Source organism: Microtus ochrogaster, chromosome 15 (genome assembly GCF_000317375.1).
Source record: "Microtus ochrogaster isolate Prairie Vole_2 chromosome 15, MicOch1.0, whole genome shotgun sequence".
Lineage (NCBI taxonomy): Eukaryota > Metazoa > Chordata > Mammalia > Rodentia > Cricetidae > Microtus > Microtus ochrogaster.
Genome location: NC_022017.1, coordinates 38,264,096 through 38,286,598, shown reverse-complemented (window position 1 = coordinate 38,286,598; position 22,503 = coordinate 38,264,096). Strand labels below are relative to the sequence as shown.

Genomic DNA, 22,503 nt, shown 5'->3' with positions numbered 1-22,503 from the left:
GGGTCCAAACACTAAACAGCCACAAAGCTGGCTAGCACTTACAGTCTTTATTCCAACTGATGACTCAAAATACTCAATTCACCAGTAAACTCCTCTGTAAGAATGTGACCTCAAGTTTTAGAAATTAAACTTTCAAATATGGTGTTTAAGTGAGCCTGCAAAGTCTACCCAGACACAAGATGCAACCTTCCATCTTGCCTTTATCAGTGCTGGTTACTTGGTTTCTGAGCCTCAGTTTCCTTGTTTACAACAAAACAGGAGTTCTGACAGAATCGGGTTTTTCTGAGGAAACTGTAAAACCTACACGTGGGGTGATGAGCGTTAGTAACCAGAATCTAGTGAAAATGTGCCAAACCCTCAAGATTCTGAAGTGAGCCAACAACACAGCACAGCATTTAAACACAAACCTTCATGTACTACACAAGATTCTGGAGCTATCACGAGCACAAGCAGAGTACTTAAAGCACATACCTGCATGTACTACACGAACATACTTAAACACACAAACACAGTTCATCAAACAGGGAATGATCAAGAATTCCCATAAGCTGGAACACCAGAAAACAGAGGCCCAATTAGAATCTCAAAGGGGGGATTCTTTCTGTGTTCAGTTTAGTCCTAGCCTGGGTTTGCTTAATCAGAAACACTGAATTTAGAGACAGTGACAGAATACATGGAATGGCAGAGGTCAGGGGCACAACAGATGATCTGCTATATCATAAACCCCCACAAGGCTACTCTGTTGGTTTAAGATCACAGTAAAAAAATTGCAAGGCTAATACTACCTGAAATTTTACACTCGGCTATTGTTGCTGGGCCGATCTGGCTGTACTTCTATGAAATGCACTCTCCACTTTGTACTCATGGGGCACTTTCCACCCAGGATACCAACACTCGTGCCACCATGGGTCCACAGCCCATTAGCACAGGCAAGTGGGAATTTTTTCTCTACCCAGGCTGAGAAAGGAACCCCCATTTTGCTCAAATCCATCTATACTGCCTACAATATTAATATTCAATCCCATTTCAAATTAAACATCCGCTTTTATTCTGGTTTCTGTGGCTACGTAATTATACTTTATGATTATTCAGTGTCGAATTAAAAAAATATACAATTTCACTTCAAGATTTACAAAATCAACAACAGAAACACTTCTGGAAATATTCCAGACTGCAAAAGAAGCTTCACTTTTCTTTTATTCCCCAAGGGGGTACATGTGCCTTGAGGTCCTGTGATACCAGGTCAATGTGTAAAGTGGACAAAACAAGCTCCTATTTCAATTCTTATTTAAAAAAAAAAAAAAAACTGGGATTCCCCTCTCTCCTAATCAGCTGTGTGTAGAAAAAGCTGACTTCCCTAGCTCAGCCCAGACTGATTCACTTCCTAAGTTCCTTATCACTTCTTTCAAATGACCTTTATTAAATATTTCCCTACCTGGAAGGAGATGCCTAAAAACATGCTCAGGGCTGGTCATGACGGGAACACACATGAGATTGACAGGCAGTTTCCATGTCATTAAAACATTTTGGGAGTGTGTTGGTTTCGTCCCTGTTGCTGTGATAAACACTCTGGAGGAAAGAGTTTACTTCATCATATACTGCCAGGTCACAGTCCAGCGTGAGGGAAGTCAAGACAGGAACCAGAAGGCAGCAGCACTGCTGACTACGCCACACATTTTCAACCGGGGAATTTACAGCTAAGGACACACAGTCGAAACCATGGAGGAACTCTGCTTGGGGACAGCTCACAGGAATCTGGAAAGTTGTTTTTAAGAAGAAAATAGTTGAATCTGGTGGCATACCTATAACCTTAGCACACACTCAACTAGCTGAGGCAAGGTTACTTTGAGTTCAGTGCCAGCCGAGGTTACACGCTGAGTCCCTGGACAGAGTGAGACAGGGACAGACAGATCGACAGAAAGAAAATAGTAATGTGGAGACTTGTCTAAGGAGACATTCCACAACAGAAAGTGCTAGTGGTACAAAATTCACGAAGACTTAAGCACAAACTGTTCAATCTTTCATGCTGAACTTCTGTTCATTCTCCATGCCATGTTGTTTTGCCAAGTGGCTCTCAAAACTTGAGAAGAAAAACCCGAGGGGGAAGTCAGAACTATTTAGCAGTCTAGGCCATCTTACTATCTCCTCATTTCCTACGCACCCATCTTTAATTTTAAAAAATTATATTATTTTCCCATGAGTTATGCAGAATGTGAACTTTGATCACCTTCAGATCAAGGGACCATGCTTTGTATTTTCTTCTTCATTTCTATAGTAAACTGTCACATCTATAAAAATAAAAATTTAATGTAGTACACTTCTCATTAAGAAACAGAAAGGTGTATAACTGATGGCCACAATACCAAAAGGTCAGCATTCTGACTGAACAACAAAAATAAAACTACAGCTATGAGATGTATTTATACACTCATGGAGATTTCTGGAAGGCCCACTATGCACAATAATACTAAGTCGGATGCAGTGCCTGCCCTACAGGCACTAGTGTGCAGCATCCTGGGTATAAGAATAGTACGTGTAGCCAGCAGAGCTAGAGCAGCAAGATGAAGGGTCAAGGGACAGTATAAAGGAAAGGTCTTAAGGTGATGTCCAACCTCGGTACAGAAAGAGGGATCTGTGTTTACCTGGTGTAGAGAAGGTGGGAATCCAGGAGAAGTAGGTGCCTAGGTTTGTTCTGAGGTTCTTTCGTGTAGGAGAGGAAGAAAGCCAGCGGCTCCTAGTGCAGCTGTTAAGGGGAATGAACATTATCCCACAACCGACACAAGGCTACAAAGCCTCACACAAAAGGAGGAACACATTCATTCTCAAGTAAGAAAAATCCAGAGTATACAGTATGTTCCTGGATACGGGAAAGAAATACATGAAATACAATCACTAAGGTAGCTTTTTATTTTGTTACTAAAGTCTTCCCACAGATCCCAGCCTTGCAGAAATCTGACCTGCACTGTGCTCTAATCCAGCCAGAGTCCAAGAGACGAGGTATAAGGTCTACTTTTTACCTTTAAATGATAGGATGCCAGTAACCAAATCCACAAAGGATTTCGTGCTAAAAAGCAAAGTGTTATCTCAATACTCACTCTACAATTCCTCCCAGCAGCTTAAAAATTACTTTTGTTGTAACGTGAAACCAAAATAAACAATTTGATAATGCAGAGGAATCAAAAACCAAAATTAATTAAAGAACTTGTTATATTTTTAGTGTGCAGAGCTTTCCTGTTTCTCTCACACTCTGCGGCCATGGACCATATATCATAGAGTACCTTTTATGCCATCATATCAACATTTTAAAAAAAATCCTTTCACACTCTGGAAAAAAAATCTGCATCCCACTCAAATATCAATGGTTCTCCATTTAATAATACTAAAGAGAAATGTAATTAAGAGTCATCATCTCGCTAACAGAGTACCTCTGTCACAAATTAGCGCTTCCCCTAGATTATCCAAATGTGTATCTGTCCACCAAACTTCCCTTCCGCAATACTAAGAGTCCCTTCCTTTCTAATCTCGTTTCCTTTGCTCCCTCCTGCTCACAGCTGTCACTGATATGAGAAGCAAACGATGCTTTACTGTTCCCTCAGACTTAACTGGGGTCCAGAGGGCTGGCACACACTGTCTGTCCTATCCCTTCCTCAACCGAAAGCACGATCTTCCCCAGTCTTTATCGTTTGATAATACTGATCATCTTCATCGTTGTATGGATGGCCTTTATCTAGACATCTATGGTGAGAAGACCCTAACTGATCCCAGCAGAAGGAACAATTCAGAACTTTTGGAAATATAGAATATTGAGCCCCAACAAAACCTAATAAATCATAATCAGCATATAACAAGCCCCTTTAGTGGCCTGTATGGAAGTCTCTGAAGAACAATCACCTAGATCCATGAAATGTACTAAATGCAAGCTGGACCAAAGACAAGGTCATGTACCAAAAGGATGGAGAGGTGACAAATGTCTACTTAGGTGCTTCGAGTGGGCAAAGGACGTCATAGAGCAGAGCAAGACTAAAGGTCCTCAACATATATCGGCAAAGAGATCTGAGAGGAGCTGAAACAAACCCATCTGAAAGGAAAAAGGGCAATCATTTTGATATTAGTTACCCAGAACCAACAAAACGTACCAGTCTACATTATCACCAAAGGATCCCATAACCAACATGAGGCCCACGAGAAAAGCTGGAGAGAAGTTAAACTCCACATGAAAACACAAGAGAACATTTAAGAGAAACTATTCCAGGCCACTTGCTGGCTCTAGGAGACAGTTTCAGAACTCACAGATAACAGTGTACTGGGGCTCTGGCCATACAACAAGAACCAAAGGACTACTTCCTGGTCCAGGTACCTTCAGTATAGCATCAATAATTAAACACCACAACCGAAAATTAACAGCACAATAAACAGATTATTATGGGGAAGTGCCCCAGTAGTGTGAGAGGTTTGAAAGCTGCCCCAAGGTAATCTGAAACATTATCAAAGACAATGGTTTATTAAAGCCAAAGCAAACACAAAATGCACATATTATCTATCAAGGCCCATAATTTGGCAACAAAAAAGGAAGACAAAATCCACAATGCTTCTTCTAAGAAGTTATTGGCTATTAAAAGCAAACAAAAATAGCTCTTAAACCACCTACCCCCAACCACATAGATGCTAACTGTATTTATGACGGCATGTAACTCAGGCACCCAGCATCAAAGAGATGACAGACGGTCAGATTATCAGTGTCCATTGCACACTGCACTCCAGCACGTAGGTGCTCCTGATTCAGGATGGGATGATGTGTGGACTGACTAGGGGAAAAAGAGCCATAGTGGGTCTGCTCTCCTTGACTTCTGGTTCAAAAGTCAAAGAAAGAGAACCAAGCTTGACAGTCAGAGGATTAATGCCTGTTTCAATCTGCATTCAAGCTGCCTGGGCACAGTCATTATGGTCCCACTTTACTGATCAAGTCATATAGCAATGGAGTCAAAGACCAAACATTAGAGACAAAGAAAGAGATGCTTCACCGATCTCCATAAATGAGAAGCCACTGCAGAAATGCAAATTATTCCTTTCCACTGCTTCCTCAAGACATTCTGGCCCCATTCTCTCATTGGACTCACCATAAAATGAGAGGTACTACAGGACTCCTCCCTGAACCCCACCCTCTTCTTCTCAGGTCAATGCCCAAGGGCCACAAAACTAATCAGATCAATTTTTCAGCAGGGATGTGCTAATAAGGAAAATTCTGATGCCAGGTCAGTGTTTCCAAGCACTGACCCCTCTGTAACAAACCCATCTGAAAGCGTAAAGTAGCAATCATCTCAATATTAGTCATTAGACTGAAATAAAATGTACCAATCTGAACTGTCACTAAAGGATTCTCAGCCACTGGAGATCCATTTTGTATGCTGTTTATGTGACTAATGGGAAGATAAGGCATCCCCCACCCCCAAATGCCCTCCAAAAACAGATATAATGATGACATACTCATTGCAGTGTGTATGGATACCCGGTCGTAAATAACTGGAACTGACAAAGAGTCAGAAAGAAGCAAGCCAGCCAGGCTACACTCAGAGAATAAATGTAAATGGAGAATAGCCCGTAACTTAACTAACATGGAGGAAATACGTAATGATTTTTCTCCCTGTCAGAAGTTCTAAATGTACCTGGAAGGAACATAGGGATAAGTTCAGTGAAAGTGGCGTGACGCGTGCCAGATTCATAGCATGTCAAATATCTGCCATCTCTGAGAAAAGTTAATACAATCAATCCCCTGTCAGCTGTGCTGAGTGGAGTATTCAATCCTGGGGCCAAAGCGGAATAGCTTGAGACAAGAGAGGGGAGACAGACTCCTGCAATGGCAGGGCTGTTCCCTGACTTTCAGGCTGATCTGCAATGGAAAAAAGGCAAGGGAATGACGAACACAATCATTTAACAAATATTTAGTGAGTTATACACATGCTCATTAGATAAGTACTATTACAAGTAACCAGCACAGGCAAGAATCGGCAAGACATAGTTATATAGCTGTGAGTTTGGTCTAGACAAAGAGAGGCCTGGAAACCAGCACGCGCGCACACACACACACACACACACACAGAGCGTTGAATTTGATTGCTGTTTGCCTAGGGCCTAGGTCTGGCCATCCCAGAAAACCCTGCTGATGAGGATTGTAGTGTCAGAAGTAGATGGACACTGGTCCTCAGCACTGCCTTCCTCTATGGTTGAAATCACTAATATGTCAAAAAGAGGGGAAAAAATTAGGTCAAAAACAAAAACCCAGTAACAAAACAAAAAGGAGGTATGGGTTAATGTCATGCTATGAAGAAAAAGGAATCAAAAGGTAAGAAAAGCAAGGACGGTACATTGGCACTATGAAAATTATACACCATGCAGAGCATTTATTTTATAATTAATATATTAATAAATTACTATTTATTTTCAAGAGAACTTACAATTTCCCAAAATAAATAATGTTTACTACAGCAGAAAAAAAACTGCAGTGTCCAACATTTCCTCTCAAGGGCCACACAAATGAAGTTTAAAAACTGCTAACTCAATTCCAAATTTACTTTCTCTGAACGCAATGCATGCAAAGTATCTGCAGGCGAGCCCTACTCCACTATGCCCCATTCCTTCTGTATTCAAGTTTTTTAGTTAACTAAAACTACATGTATCAGGCTTGGGAGATGTCTTAGTTGGCACTGCCTTACAAGCAGGAGGACACAAATTTGGATCCCTAGATTCACATTGAAAACTGAGAGCGTGGTGGCACCTGTGCTGGTAACCTAAGCAACAGTGAGATGGGAGATGGAGACAGACAAATCCTTGGGAGCTCATAGGCCAGTTAGACAGGCCTATGTGATGAAGTTCCAAGCTATAAAGAGATGTTGACTCAAACCAAAATTGGAAGGCACCTGAAGACCAATAATCCAGATTATATTTTGATCCCCACAAGCTCACACCTGCACAACCCACACAAGTGAATACACACACATTAAAATAAAAAAAAAAATGTAAAGTCATTCCCAATGAAGATCAGCCGGACTCACTTCATCTACAGAATAACGCCATCTTGGTGAAGTGCATTTGATATTTAAGTCATCCAATGACTGCCATGCCCAGGGAATGGGCCTTTCTGTCCTTTGCCCAGGTAGGTCAGGCACTTGGGAAACCAGTACAAACCCCTGATATCCAGTGAGCAGTGAAAGGGAGGGACTAAACTCTGGGCTCATGGGACCCACAGCACTCAAAAATGTAAAAGATTTAAGGAAAGTTGTGTTGTTGTTGTTTAAATTTGTTACTTTATTCATTTATTTGGTGGCAGGTGTGTGTGAGAGAGAAAGAGAGAGGGAGAGAGGAAGAGGAAAGGAGGGAGGGAGAGAGGGAGGGAGGGAGAGAGAGAGGGAGGGAGGGAGGGAGGGAGGGAGGTTCTGAGGACAACTTAATGGAAGTCTGTTCTCTCTACCATGTGGGCTCTAGGAATCAAACCCAGGTAGTCAAGCTTGGCGGCAAACTAGTGCCTTTACCCAATGAGTAATCATGCTGGCACTGTTGTTGCTATCTACAGTGGGCTATATCATTACTGATATTTTGTGCAACAGAAATGAAAACAAAAAATGTTCCAAACACGTTTAACAAGCTGTCAGAGAAGACACCATCACTCATCACACAGCCCTCCACAGAGAACAAGAGTGAAATAACACCTTGATATCATTATGAAATCACCACTGACCTTTCTGAGGCCTCCTGCATCTCCATACAGAGGAGACCCCAGACCGTGCTGCCAATACTTCAATAGGGGGAGTGACAAACAACTAAGGCTACCAGAGAAGCTCAAGCCAGAAACTGTGTTTGTAAACAAGGAATGGCTTGGCACATCGACAGAGAAAATAATGGCACAGGCTAGTAAAAAGGTGGGATCAATTCCAAAATATTTTAAGAGATGTTTATACATTTTCTAAGTTACAGCATTTACTGTCTAATAGTTTGGTTTACAAATTTAAACTACCATATGAACGCTGAATGAATAGTACATACATCGAATAAGATTATAAAAACATTAACTGATGAAAAATGGCAATTGGGTTGATGTCCTGTGCCAAAGCCACCTGCCTAGGAGTTCTCACAGATAATCAGTATAACATGATGCTTTTCCAGGACTGTCTCAGTGTAACAAAATGAATGGACTCTTCGGACAACTCCAGCTGTATGTTATACATTCTGACTGTGAACTGACTTCTCTGAGCTATCATTTCAGCAATGGTAAGACAATACACATGAAGGCTCTTTATAAACTAAAGGTGGCACATAAAAGTAAGTGCTGGAAACCTTCTCAGCCTTCAAAAAACAAAACAAACAAAACCATGTGGCAGATGTGCCTTGTGGTGACAGGTGGTAAGAGCAAGCCAAGTCAGGCAGTAGCTTTGAGCAGATCAAGAGAACCAGGGAGGGGACTAAGACAAGAGAGGAGTCAGGAGCAGGAAGGGGCCCATGAAAACCACAAGGTTCAACATGGTGTCACTCTTTACTGCTGGAAAAGTTCCATCTCACTGGCTTCTAGGACTTTCTAAAAGAGCTTTGTTTGTGACAAAAGCCATGCCAAGGCTCAAACACAAAACAGAGTCAATCATTTAAAACACATGAAAAATACACAAAAGCTCTAACTTGAGAAGCTTCAGTCTGGCTTTATGTCCCGAAGGTCAGCAGACGATGGCTGTGAACCCAGGGCCCACGAGCAATCTCAGTGATCTGGAAAATGAGGCAGTTGACCTTATGACCTCTAAAGACTCCCTCTGTCTCTACAACTCCAGGACTGTATTAATCCCTCTGAACTCAGAAGCTCCACCTCACATCATCTCAGTTTCCCAGACAGCTTCTCCAGATTCTCCCATCCTGAATTCCACCTCACTCAGGGCTCACACCCCTCAGTGTGCATACATGCAAGTGTGTATTTGGTTTATTCATTCAGACAGTGTCATTCACCGGGGGACAAACAGAGGAATAATGAAATCTTCTAAGAACAGTAACTGGATAGACCTGAGGACAATAGCTCACCAGCATGGGTCCTGTGTGAGAAAAACCTGGAGACTGCTTAGAAACACTGCTTAGAGAACTCCCCCACACAACTGTGAACAAGAATGGGTATGTGTACAGCAAAAGGCTACTTCCCAGGGAGCAAAAAGCTACCAGGTCCTGAGAGGCAGAAGACAGACTAACATAGCAATTTATCAGACAAAGAGTCAAACAAGGTTAGGCCCTAGGGAAGCAAGGACTACAGTTCAGAAATAAACACACATTAATTCTCACTGGGCAACAATTTCTGCACCCCCCTAATGCTGCCTTCAGACTAGAAGCGTTCCAGGAGAAAGGGCAGAAGTAGAAAGTAATGATCTCATTAGTAGGTGTTTCTGTATTCATACTCTTGTACCTGGTACATAAAATACAGGCACGCATATAAACTATAAAGTTAAAAATGTTTGTCCCGTATCTACCTTTGTAACCTGCTATGATGCAATATGCTATCAGGAGTCAAAAGACCTGGTTTGAACCTCAGCTCTACCACACAAGAGTTATTCAACTAGGACAGACTAAGCATCTATCTCTCCTTATACAACCTAACGGAGTATTAAGTATTTACAGAAAAAACTTAACACAGTGTGAGGTTCCAGAGAAAAGCTTAATAAATAAACATTGGCTAGTATGACATGACAGTTCCTGAAGGCTAGACACTGCTCAATCATTTCAGTGGATAACACAACACTGCCAGAAACCTTCAGAGCAAGGAAATGGTACATACTTCACTTTCCCTTGCATGAGAGATTTCACGGTTGTTTGTGTTTCAGAGTTGAACAATATTTAATGTGACTTTGGTCATGATGTGTGCTGGGTCTAACAGATCAAATTAGATCTCTACGTCAAGTGACATCACATGTTACAGTAGAAACTGCAGTGGACCCTAATCTCCCACCGCACAGCTCTAGAGCAAAGCAGACATACAGTAACAGGATGCTTGGCTGGGCACAGAACACATAGAAGTCCACTTTGACCCCCAAAATGATGAACCGTTCAAGTGTCAGTGTCAACACTTGCCCATGACTCATGCTCATTCCAAGTAAGCCCACAGCAAACACCCATGGTGTCTAAAGCACACAAGTGTGCTTGCCTGCGCCCAAATGTGGGAGAAAGGTATCTGCCCACTGCCAGACTTCATGTCACTCATCCTCTGAAAAATTCCAAAGTTTTCACTACAGAGTTGTGATTTGAATCTCTGCAAGTCTATTTCCACAATTGGTAAAAATTATCAGAGGAGGCTGATAGATTAAATAGTACAGCATCTTTAGCTTACTGTGCGGTCCAGTGCTAGATATACAGCTATTTCATGGATGACTGGGTTTACAAACTTTAGGAAAAGTTCTGGCATCGAGAAGGGAATTTATGTAGCTACTTATCCCAAATATGAAATAGAGGGGCAGTGGGATTCCAGAACCAAACAAGGAGTCCCAGGGAGCTTTGCATTGTTTGCTATGAGCTTGGCACTGAGAGCACACTTCGGTAATCCCAACACTTGGAGGCAAAGGAAGGAGGATGCAGTCCAAGGTTACCTTGGCTACACAGCTGGTCCATGGCGAGGCTGGGCTATAGGATGAACACATCCTAACAAGAGTTTGCCTTAACTTAAAGATGTGCCTTTTGACTGATATCTCACCAGGAAAGGTGCTTCTGAAAGCATACCCAGAGAGGCCCAACATCTTCAGAGGCTGTAACTTAAGAGTGAGTCTCTGAAATTTTTGGAATGAAGAAAATACACACTATAAAAAAATACCCCAAATGCTACAAACATAAACGTTACCAATCCACCTGACAAAGTGAATAGGGCTGTTTTAAAAACTCAAGCGCTACCAGTTCAGGGACAAGGTAGACAGGGCTCTCTATCCAAGGAAGCTCAAGAACAAAATCTGAATTGCAATTTGGCTTTTAAAAAAAAATGCTGTGTCAGCCTTCAGAAAGGCATGTTAAAGTCACCTGATTCATTTCCTTTTCTGCTACCCAAGTCTATCAGCCACACCCCCACACACCTCCTTTCACTTTCACTGAGTGTCAGGTGGGAACAACTAACAGGAGGATGGGTGGCTGAAGTGACAGATCCAGTGGGACAGTAGAAGTCACTCTGCACGGTTCTTAGAAATGAGCAGACTGGTGCTGAAGTGACGGAATTTCCAAAGGTAGGACTTAGGTCAGCAGCGGTGCAGCCCTTGGAGGGGATGCTTCCAGGACCCTGACTTAGCGCTCATCAGAGCGTCCCTGACTACCCTCTTGGCTTCTGCCAGTGTGATCTACCCTTCTGTACACCGGACTGTGATGCCATCCACTTCAGTCTCTACCAGAGCACATGCTTCACTTCCCAGAACTGCAGGCTTACACCTTTTCCCTTTTCAAGATTCCTAGCCTCTGATGAAGAGCAGCAGTGTAGTACCTGCCGGACACACACAAGGTACTGGGCTCATTCCCTGGAAATGCAACCTCAAGGGCTTTAGTAAGGAGTTTTCAGCCACAGAAATGTCTTGTTGACTTAATAATCAGAAGCAAAAATGTTTACACGGCAAGGGAGATTCACTCCTTACTGTCCATGAAAGCCAATCAGAGAGTAAAGACAGGAGGCCATGGAACCTAAAAGGAGAATCTAGCAGTGGCATTTTCCTAAACCAATACAATTTCTAATCTAATTTCATTCTAAACACCTAAACACTTAACCATTACACACAGAGCTCTCACCCCTCATCTAAAAAAAAAAAACAACAAAAAAACAGCTTTTTTTTTTTTTTTGTTATTGTTTGTAGCCAATGGAGACCGTAACAGAAAGCTACAACTAGTTGAAATGTAGAGAACAGCCTGAGTGGATACATCTATAACACTACCCCTACACTTAAGATTCAGGGACACCACAGATACGGGACTGGAAAGACGGCAAGGTTCATCTTCTATATGACATGGAAGCTACAGGCATGAAATCCCAACAATATGGTTGCCTAAACAAGACCTGAACGATGACATCAACGGCTGAGAAGTCAAAGTGGACGGAAGAAATCTCAGGAGGTCCAACTCTTAGATGAAGAGCTACAGACAAGGACTACTGGAGGAAGGAACATCTGTCTTCCTCAGGGACGAGGCCCCCAACTGATTATCCAAACCCAAGTAGTCAGTCCTAAACACACAGAGAAAGAAGCAACACTAAGAAGAAGACACAACAGGTCATATTTATATGTATGTATACACAGACCAATAAAAGAAAAACAGAAAAATGTTGTAGGAATGGCAAAAAAAAAGAAAAAGGTAAAGAAAAATAGGAACATGAGTAAAACCATTACTGCACTTCATCAGCACATCATGGACAAGGCTGTTCTAAAACCAGAAGAAAAACTACTTCTGTGACTATCCAGTGGTTATCATTTATTGCCCTATCAGGAAAATTAAGACAACAACAACAACAACAACAACAAACAAGTTGAACCTGAATAGCTTGATTCAGCAAAAAAAACATTTTCTCTTAGCTCTGTTTCGCATGGGCTCACACGTGCACAGCACTTCTTTAAGATGAGTCTGAGGTGGGGAAGTCACGAACTCGCAGAGTCATCTACGCCTCGTTCAGTCATCTGTGAAACAGCCTTGGAGCTGCTGACAATACTAAGGCGAGCAGAGGGTGTCTGCAGAGCACCCGACACAGTGCTCACCGCACGAGATGCTTAATTACAGTGGTCACTGAATCTGACTTCGTTCCAAGGCTTATATACAAAATGCAGAAGCCTTTGGGCAGCGGCAGTGTTATTTAACTTGGTACTGTTCCATGCTCTGGGAGGCAATGTGCTTACTTGCTTTGCTTTGAAAAATATTACTTGTTATTAAAGTAGGAGCAGCTGCTGGTCCAGCAGTGAACAGTTCTTTTAATTTGTACTTTGTGGAAATAAGGAATATCTAATTTTATGTAAATACTACTAATATGAATAAATGCCACAAGAAGAAGGAAATAGGATTTACCGAAAAATAAATGATTAATGCAATATAAAAGCCTCCCCGACCAACTTCTTAAAAGGGAGGAGGGAACAACTTATTTTTTCATGTGTAACTGGGTAGTAAGTTAACTCCTCTAAGACTTGGTTACTTCACACCAGGAGCAAATAAATCAAGCCAAAGAGAACCTAGTTGCCCTGCCTAGTCTTCCATCCATGCTGGGTACCATTGGGAAGATTACTGAAAGAGCAACATGTCATCACTTTGGACTAAGATTGTTGGTCTTTCTTGACCACATCTACAAAGCTAAAACTGGGCAGCACAGTTCTCTAACCACAGCCCTTTCCAGTGTCCCAAATGAATACAGGGTAGAGGGCTAATGAGAGACTTCAGAGGAAGTGCAGGAACACTATCTTCCTATCGTCACCAGACACCAGGCACTTTACCTGCTTCACATTATCTACTGGTTGCTTCTGCCAACATAAGGCTCTGCTCTCTCCATCCAATTCTTACTTCGATGAAAGCATAAATAGGAGACAGGGAACCTGGATCTTGGTCCCAGCTTTGCTACGTTTGCTGCACAGGGTGTGGACATAACCTCCTCTTATTCTCTAAGGACCATCATGAAGGGTTAAGAGGGAAGGCTTAACCCTAAGAGGTCCATCATCTTGCCCAAAGCTGACCAAACCAGAGGTGATCTGCTGATCCAAGCTGGGGAAGGGCACAAAGATATCAACTGGTATCAGGAGGTTATGTATGGCCAGTGTTAACATATCTGATAGTAATCTAGGGGTTGTACCGTCACTGCCTACCATTCTTCCTCTCCTGTTCCATAAACTATTCTATGAGCCTTCCCAATAAATCCAAATGCTGTTTAACTAGTTCTAGCTGTATTTTGCTTTGCTTTACATATGTATGTATGTGTGTGTGGGGAGGGAAGGTTGGAGATCTCCAATTTATAAAAAGGGCCATATGCACCTTTGTTTTCTGGGCCCCAATATTTTCATCTGCAAAAGGACTAGACGGTCTCTAGTTATTTTTCTAGCTCTGCTGAACTCACACCATAACAACAAAGTTATAGTCACACAGCACACTGTATAATGTGAATGCTCACTATGGTCTTCCTAGTCCTAGCCCCAGGGCATAATGTTACAGAATACAAGGTATCTCTGCTGTGCTAGTAACAGAGCTGGGAAGCACTTCTATTTTCTTCACATCTGGCAGGGGAAGAAAGGGCCTCCACTAACTTAGCCAACTTTTTGCTTTCTGCAATAGTTGGCATCAAATTCCGACTGTTTTGTGGGCCTTAACTCACTGAGCCATGAGGTTCTGATTTTGCTTCCCTAGCTTCTGGGTGGCTAAATTGGGTACTGTCTTATCAAAGGGACACATATTCCAGTTCTTTGAGGAAAATTGTACCGTAGCCTCAGCATTAAAATTCAGTTCTTATGTAACTGACCGCAAACAGTACCATGGCACAGGGCTGATCAGATGATGGTTGGGCCCAGGAAGAATCCATTGTGAACTCACACATTTAGTTTTAACAAGTAGAGTCACGTGACTCCTAAGTTAACCCACTCCTACTCCAAACACCATTAAATTTTTTTTTTTTACTGAGACCAAAAAGAGACTGCAGCACTCTCTATGTCTTGACTAAACAGAATGATCCGTTTCACTTTAAAGCTCCTGCTGCCAAACCAAAACAGAATTCCTCAAGGTCTTGGTGCTTCAAGCTATAATCAGCAAAGCACACTGCATTCCAGGTAGGACCAAGCCATACATGCCTCTCCCAAAATGGGCAAAATCAAATACCTGCATTCATTATGTAACAAAACAGCTCATTACCCCAAACCCCAACAAAATAAAACAAAGCAAAACAAAACAAAACAAAACAAAACAAAACAAAACAAAACAAAACAGCGTTGCCCAGAATTTGATGCATCAATGGAAGGAACACTTTGGCTATGTGGAAGCGGCTGGAGAAAGCATGGACCATGAGGCTGCACAGGGAGCCCATCAAGCTAGCCTGAGTCAGAAAGTAACACTGGGCGCTGCTGGTTCCCTCACTTAAGGGCTAAGTATACAGCTACACTGAGCTAGCAGCTTACTTTAGATCAAAATGGCTATCACGTTGCACCATAAATGGTTCAAATCTTTGGTGCTACCCTGGCCGCACTTTCATAATGTAGGTCAGGTCCTTGAAGCACACAAAGTCAGCACTGTCACATGACCTCTTCATCATCTAATAACTGTCTCCTCAATTACATGTCAACAACCACTAGACTGCACTTACAGTACATAGCAATGGTATGGAGGATTAGAGCCACAACCCTACAGTGATCACCAGGCCAGGCAGTACTCAGAACTTCACATACACTGACTCACTTTCATAAGGAAACAGAGACAGCAAAAGCTTCAGTAACTTGCCCAGCAAACACATCGTGGAAATCACAGTGCTCAAGTTAACCTGGCATATGCTTCAGCCTCATCAAACCATTCCAGCGGTAGAGCTTCTGTCCATTTACTTACCTGCTAAGGAACACTCTGACCTCTCCCTAGCCTCCTGCCCTATGGGAGAAATACTTACTATAAGACTTTGATATTCATTGACCACCAGGTCATGAAATCACTTGATGAGTACCTCATGGGCATCATCTCTTTCGCTCTTCAAAAGGACACCATTTCTCAAATGAGGAAACAGAGGCTGAGGCATCATCTCCAGCCCCATCGGTTACTCACGGTTAAATAACACATATAAAAGTAGATGTGCCAAGAAATCCTCCAATGACTAGGTGGCATATATGGAAACCAATACTCTAGGTGTCACAGACTCCCACACAGACACTTTGCAAATAACTATCTGGACAGTCTGAACATACAAGATAAATGGCTTCTGATGGGAGCTTCCTAGCACAGTATCAGATGATATGGCCTCATACAATGTTTTTAGAGATCAGCAATCAACCTAGTGACTAGCATGTGCAAAATAACTTTCCCAATTTCAGGTTTATTCCAGTCTTTTCCTAGGCGCTAGATCTAGAGAGTAGTGCTGAAGAAGACTCCCCTAGTCAAAGTACAAAGAGCCCTACATAAAGAGTAGGAGCCCTGAATTCAAATCCCTGCCTAAATCCCTTCTCATCTTTAGACCTCAATCTCCACATTGAAAGCAACAGGACTGATAAAATCTGTATGGGTTCGGGTAACTCAGTTTTACTCCACAGGGATGCAAAGCTTCAAGTTTCTTCTGGCAGTCAGTAGTATTATTAAGATTAATACTTTGCTTCTCCACTTTTAGGCAGCTGTAATTCTAATCACTCCCGGACTGAACAAGGGGCTTGGCCTCCACAGCTTAGACTTCTACAAAGGATACTGGTATCACAGGGAGAACTGTCTTCTGTTGGTTTATCTTTAAGAGGTCAGGAACAGACCCAAATACATTTTCTCTACTTTAGGCAAAAGAGCCCACAGGGCTTTATCTAAATCCCCCACAGAAGGGCTTCATAGGTGTTGTTTGTTGTCTAAAACTACATGGTCTTTGAAGGTAACAAACTAGCTCTTGAATACTTCAAGATCTGGCTTTAGAATTCCTAGGTGTGAGAATCTACAGATTAGCACTAGAGACTTAACCTCACTTATCAAAGACTAGATCTCCAGTCATCAATATGAGGCATGACCAAAATTACAAAGAGTAGAGGAATACCTCCAGGCATGCCAAGAATACTCAACAGTTGTTATTAAGTCTGAAGTTCATTTCTGACTAGCTGTGAACCAAACACACACACGAGAGAGAGAGAGAGAGAGAGAGAGAGAGAGAGAGAGAGAGACAGAGAGAGACAGAGACAGAGAGAGACAGAGAGAGACAGAGAGAATTATCTGTTAAAATGGGATTATTGACAAATAGGGCAAGCATTAAATAATGGTATGTATATATGGAGGGGGCCAGAGAAATGGCTCAATAGTTAAGAGCACTTGCTGCCCTGCCCTTGCAGAGGACCTGGATTTGGTTACCAGCATCCACACGGTGGCTCAAAACCTTCTCTAAATTTAGTTACAAGGGATCAGAAGCCCTCTTCAGGCAACAGGCACATACAAGGTGTACAAGATACACATGCAGGCAAACACCAATAAGTTAAATAAAATCTTCTTTTTAAAAAAGTATCTATAATGTTAGAGGGAACATCAATAGCTGACAACTATTATTAAGTGTTAATATCAAAAAGACCTTTGGCAATCTTTAAGCAAATAAATGATTCCTAGCCTTCAAAACCTCTGAATTAAGAGAAGTCTCCAAGCCAGAGCCATACCTGACATCTAGCTCCCTTGGAAAGGTTTTTTGAGGTCACCTTGTAGACACAATTACTCATCTCTGAATCCCCAGGCCTAGCAGTAGAATGCACTCAACAGTGTGTGTACTGACTGGGTGGCAGATTGCAATAGATAGCTTATATGGCTGTGATGAATGTCCTATATGAATCTTTCCATTTATGAACTTAACCTTTCTGCTAAAGAAAGGTTAAGCCTATTAAGAGTTATGGGCTTTTTTTTCTTCAACACCATTAGGTTCCATAAACAATCCAAATAATACCTTACCAGGGCTTGGCAATGTGACTGTCACACAGATGCTCCTCCAAGATGTGTTGAGCAGATGCTGCTCATAGGTCACTTACATAATTTCTCACATTTCAATCTGGAAGCTGCATCCACCTCTTTGAAGATATATTATATTTAAATATCGCTATTAAGAATTCCCTGGAATGTGGGCATGAAGAAAAGTTAAACGACTAAGGACGTTACACACCTCTTCATGAGATTAAAACTGCAAAGTACAACAAATGGGAAGCCACATTTATGTCCTGCAAAGTCAATGAAATACGACTTTGCAGACAGCCAGTGTGTATTTTCTGTGGTGACTGTAAAGAATTCCCCAAATCCTTTATTTACTAACAAAATCTTAGAGACAAACCATCTCTTTGGGCCTCCATTTTCTTCTCAGTAAAGTGGAGACGAGAGCAGCCCTTCTCCCTTCACAGAGTTCTAAGTGTAGACTCTGCATGGAGGATGCATGTAGCTCTACACAGCTGACTACAGAGGACCGTGCATCCTGTGTGCCTACAACTGGCCTTATATGGAGGGGCTAAAGACATGGGCAAAGCATATCTCCTCCATTGGCACCAAAGTAAAATGCTGGCCTTCTATCAAGTAACCAAGCAGACCTCCAATGACTATCCAAGGCCCTAAGTATTGGCCACTCCAAGTCTTCAACCGCTGAGTCTTGGTCCACGTTCCTAAAATGCCTGCTTGCTCCTTTCTCAAGAAAACAATGTCTTCTAGCCACTTACAACTTCCAAAGGGTCACAAGCAGGACAGCATACACTAGTACGATCTGGTTCCTAAATAAACAAGGTATTGGTTTTGTGCTTTAAAAACATTTACATGCCCAGATGAAACCTTAGCAGAATTCCAGCTGATCCATTCCTGCCTCTCAAAGGCAGCCAGTTGTGGCCCCAGCCAAAGCGTGACTCTCTAAACCATGTGTGTCCTTCAGAACTAAAAGGGAAGCCCTGAGGTGAGCTCTTAGTCTCTTCTTAAGTTGAACTGCATGTCCCAAGGGGCTTATACATACACAGCAGTATCTGCACAACATGGCCAACTGTTTGACAAGGGCACACAACCAAAGGGGAAAGTATAGATTGATCTGGGGTTCCACGCTTGGCACTCAATGGGATTTTAGTTGAACCCCACGTGTGTTAATTAGTAATAGAAACAACAAAGTCACAAGTAAACAGGAAATTCATAACTACTAGAACTAGAAACAGACTTGTTTTCAAACAGAATTCCAAGCTACCCAAATTACTCCCCATTCTGGAGTTTCCACATTGCCAAAAGAAAAAAAAAGTACCCCCCAAAATCCTATTTTGGCTCAGCGGTTAAGAGCATTGTCTACTCTTCCAAAGGTCCTGAGTTCAATTCCCAGCAACCACATGGTGGCTCACAACCATCTGTAATGAGGTCTGGTGCCCTCTTCTGGCCTGCAGGCATACACACAGACACAACACTGTATACATAATAAATAAAAATAAATAAATATTTAAAAAATCCTATTTCTAAGAATAATCACAAAATAACACTTCCAAATTCTTGCAATTTTCAAATATCTCACTTGTGAAGTATGTTCACTATTTTTTCCTTTTATTTTGGGGGCAGTAATTTTGGTTCCCTTTTCAAAATCTTCTGTTTTTTGAGACAGACTCTTCCTATGTACCCTTGGCTGGGTGGAACTCAGTCTCTGCCATGTCTAGAGCAGGTCCTCTGCCCCAGCAGTTTTTGAAATACGGTCTTACTGTGAAGCCCTGGCTGGTCTGGCACTCATTAGGTAGACCAGACTAGCTTCAGGCTTGAGGAGAATCCTCCTGCCTCTACTGCCCAAGTGCCTGGATGTACTACCACATTCAGCCTCCTATTTCTGAAGAAGCAGATTGTGATCTACTCAGAATATCCATAATACTGTATCTTCTCCATATAGGTAAGTTTGAAAGAAAAACTAAAAATTCAACTGTGTGATTATCCAACAATAAAAAACTAAGCATACATTGCATATATATAAAAGGTCGCCACACACATAGAATATGATTCAAGAGTTAGAAGATACACATTGAGGAAAATGATTCCTTAGCCAATACCGTACTCAAGTTTAGAAAAATAACAAAATTTTGTCTCCAATTACTGTACAATTGGTACAAATGCAATGTTTACTGTTACAGTTTTAGAGACAATGTATCAATATTTTCTGTCACTTTTGAGCTTTCTAGACTGGTTCCAATTCTTTCTCAAGTTCACAGGTCTATTCTTCTACCTAACTTTGTAACACAAGGGAATGTGTGTGTTTGTGTGTACACACACAAAGGAAAGAGAACAAACAACAAAATCTTATTTGTTGCATTTGCATTTAAATATAGTTACCTTAAACTAAGATCAAGGCAGTGCTTATATGACATTTACCCTATTCTATAATGTTGCTTCAATGTATGTACACAAATACATCCACAAACATATCCCAAGCACCCTTATCATCTTCTGCACAAACAGAATACAGTAACGCTATCTGAGTGTGCAGAAAGTTACAGTAACTGACAGCTCTATTAGCAGGCACTAAAGTTATCTGGAAGGAAAGTAACCCTGCAGTTTAATCAATGTTAAACCCTTTAGAGGCGTACCCAATTAGGAACGGAAAAAGATGACCACACACTCCTAGATGAGCATGTTCTTATAAATGCAGGAAGGACAGAGTCACTGGGAGGTTGAATGCCTGGCAACTCTGTTTAATTCCTGATACTAACCATGAAGCAACTGCCAGTTCACAAGGGGTTGAGGTGGGGTGGGGCACATTACCTCTGGCTTTCCAATACATCTAGTTAGGTGATACTTCTCCATCCATTTCAACATCCACTTCCATCACTCAACAATGACTCCAAAGAAAACTCTAGAAACAACCCTAACTAGAAGAAAACATACTAGCTTACAGTACCAGGCAGGCAGGCAAGATGGGACCCTGAGGTAACAAAAGTCTTCAGCCTTTTAACATTTGCATCCAATACCAGTTTTTTTATACATTAGACAGCATGAGTAGTAGTACCAAAGCCAGTTCCAGACAGAAACTCAGGATTCCCTGTATTACCTAGGGCTAGCCCTGGTGGCCTTAACTAAAAACGAGCTTCTTGAACCTCAAATAAACCAAGCATATAATCCCCGCAGGGAGGGGGGGGGATTCTTCCAGCCTACCCTGTTTTTTTCAGCCAGGGTAGGCCTGGCTGGTTAGGATGGGAGCGATGTTTGGTATTTGGTAGCACTGAGGAATTATGCCGAGTTTCTGGGAAACTGCCTTATTTTCCCCGAGATTACACAGACTTATTTGTGTAGCTGTAAACCTGGGTTTACAGGTTTCTCCTCATCCACCCCCACTCTAGCATTAATTCATCGAAAAATTTAAAAGAACCAGCTTTGCCCTTGCCCCTGCATGGACATCCATCCACAAGGTTTTGCTGGAGGGTCCAGCGAGCAGAGCCATTCGTTCTGCAGCTTCTAGTCCATCTACCAGCCTGACCACCCCTGCAGACTGCACTGGCTTCAGCTCTCTCTCCACAACCTTAGGAGTGTCCTGCGGATCTGGTGCAGCAGCCCTGAGCCCTAGAAAACCACAGCCCCTGGAGCAAGGGGAGCGGGGCGGGGACCTGTTTGTACAGCTCTCCTTTCCACCTGGGCTTCTGCTCACTTTAGGCACAAGGGACTAGGAGACACAGGCCCAGGGGTGGCAACAGTCTCGAATCGGAGTTCTCTTTTCTCCCTTTGGGTTTTTCCACCAGCCCTTATCGCTACAGCTAAGCCTGCCTGGTCCCGCTGGGCTGCGGAGAAGTGCATTCGCGGCCCATCTCCAAGTCGCTGGCTGGTGTGACCTTGGCCACGCAGCCTCGCCTTTCTGCCCTCAGTGGCTTGACGCCACGTACTTCGTGGGTTAGGAAAGGGTCACAATGATGTGGAAGCGCCGGGCAGACAGCCTGGCACCCAGACAGAGTGCAGACAGAGAGGGGAATCTCTCTTCTACTCCCCGCGTCCAGAGCTTGCTCAGTTCTTCCCTACTTTAGTCCCCGGGCTCTCAAGCCTGCAGGACCCCGGGAAGGGCTGCCAACGGGGACAGCAGGGGGTCGGGGGGGCGCACACACTGTCGGAGGGGGGTGTGGCTCCCCCAGATGCCCGGCTCCCCAGGGCCCCAGCCCACCCAGCTGCCAGGCCGCCGCCTACCTCCTCCAGCAGCGTGACGGTGTTCCTGCAGTTGTGCAGCCGCGTGGTGAAGCTGGACGTGGTGGGCGAGTTGTAGTCCTCGGTGGTCTCGGCGATGAACTCGGACACGGAGATCTGGTCCGGCATCCTGCCGCGGGAAGGACGAGACACAAGTGGGGGCGGGCGTGAGTCACGGCGCAGGCTCCCGGGGTCGCCGGGCGGCTCATGAACGCCACGCGCGCAGCCCGACCCGCCGCGGCGCCTGGCCTGGCGCGCGAGGAGCGGAGCGGAGAGGAGACGAGCAGAGGAGCGAGCGGAGCGGCGCCCTTCAAACTGAGAGCGGCGCGCGCGCGCGCGCGGGCGGGCGACGGCCGGGGACGCGCCTCCCCCAAGTGCACGCAGGGGCGGGGAAGAGGGGCAACGAGGCGGGACGGGGCGGGGCGAGGCGGGACGGGGCGGGGCAGACGGCTCTACGGCGCTGCGGGACGGCGAGGCCTGGCGGACTGACTGGACGGCTCGCTCCGGCGGCGGCGGGCGGCGCGCCCGCGCCAGTCACGGGGACAAACACGGAAGTGCTCTGCGCACGCGCTGCGGCCGACCCGCCCCTTCTCCCGTCCCCCGCCACTCCCCCCCACCCCCCGCCCGCCCCGATCCGTGCGCGGCCCCCATCTCGATGCCACACGCACTAGTGCTCGTGCCCGTGGGGCTCCGGAACCTCGCCCC

At 43.7% G+C, this 22,503-nt stretch overlaps 1 protein-coding gene across 9 annotated transcripts in view; it reads right to left on the bottom strand.

The window, feature by feature from the left end:
* Nucleotides 1–22,503, bottom strand: part of Asap1 (ArfGAP with SH3 domain, ankyrin repeat and PH domain 1) — a 287,931-nt gene that overhangs the window by 192,036 nt on the left and 73,392 nt on the right. For 8 of the 9 annotated variants that reach the window (XM_026782793.1, XM_026782794.1, XM_026782796.1 and 5 more), the window contains exon 3: nucleotides 21,802–21,928. In XM_026782793.1, coding sequence (XP_026638594.1) covers nucleotides 21,802–21,928 — 127 coding nt within the window. Of the gene's footprint in view, nucleotides 1–21,801; nucleotides 22,075–22,503 lie in introns of those variants that run through there. The other variant, XM_026782799.1, reaches the window with a different exon arrangement.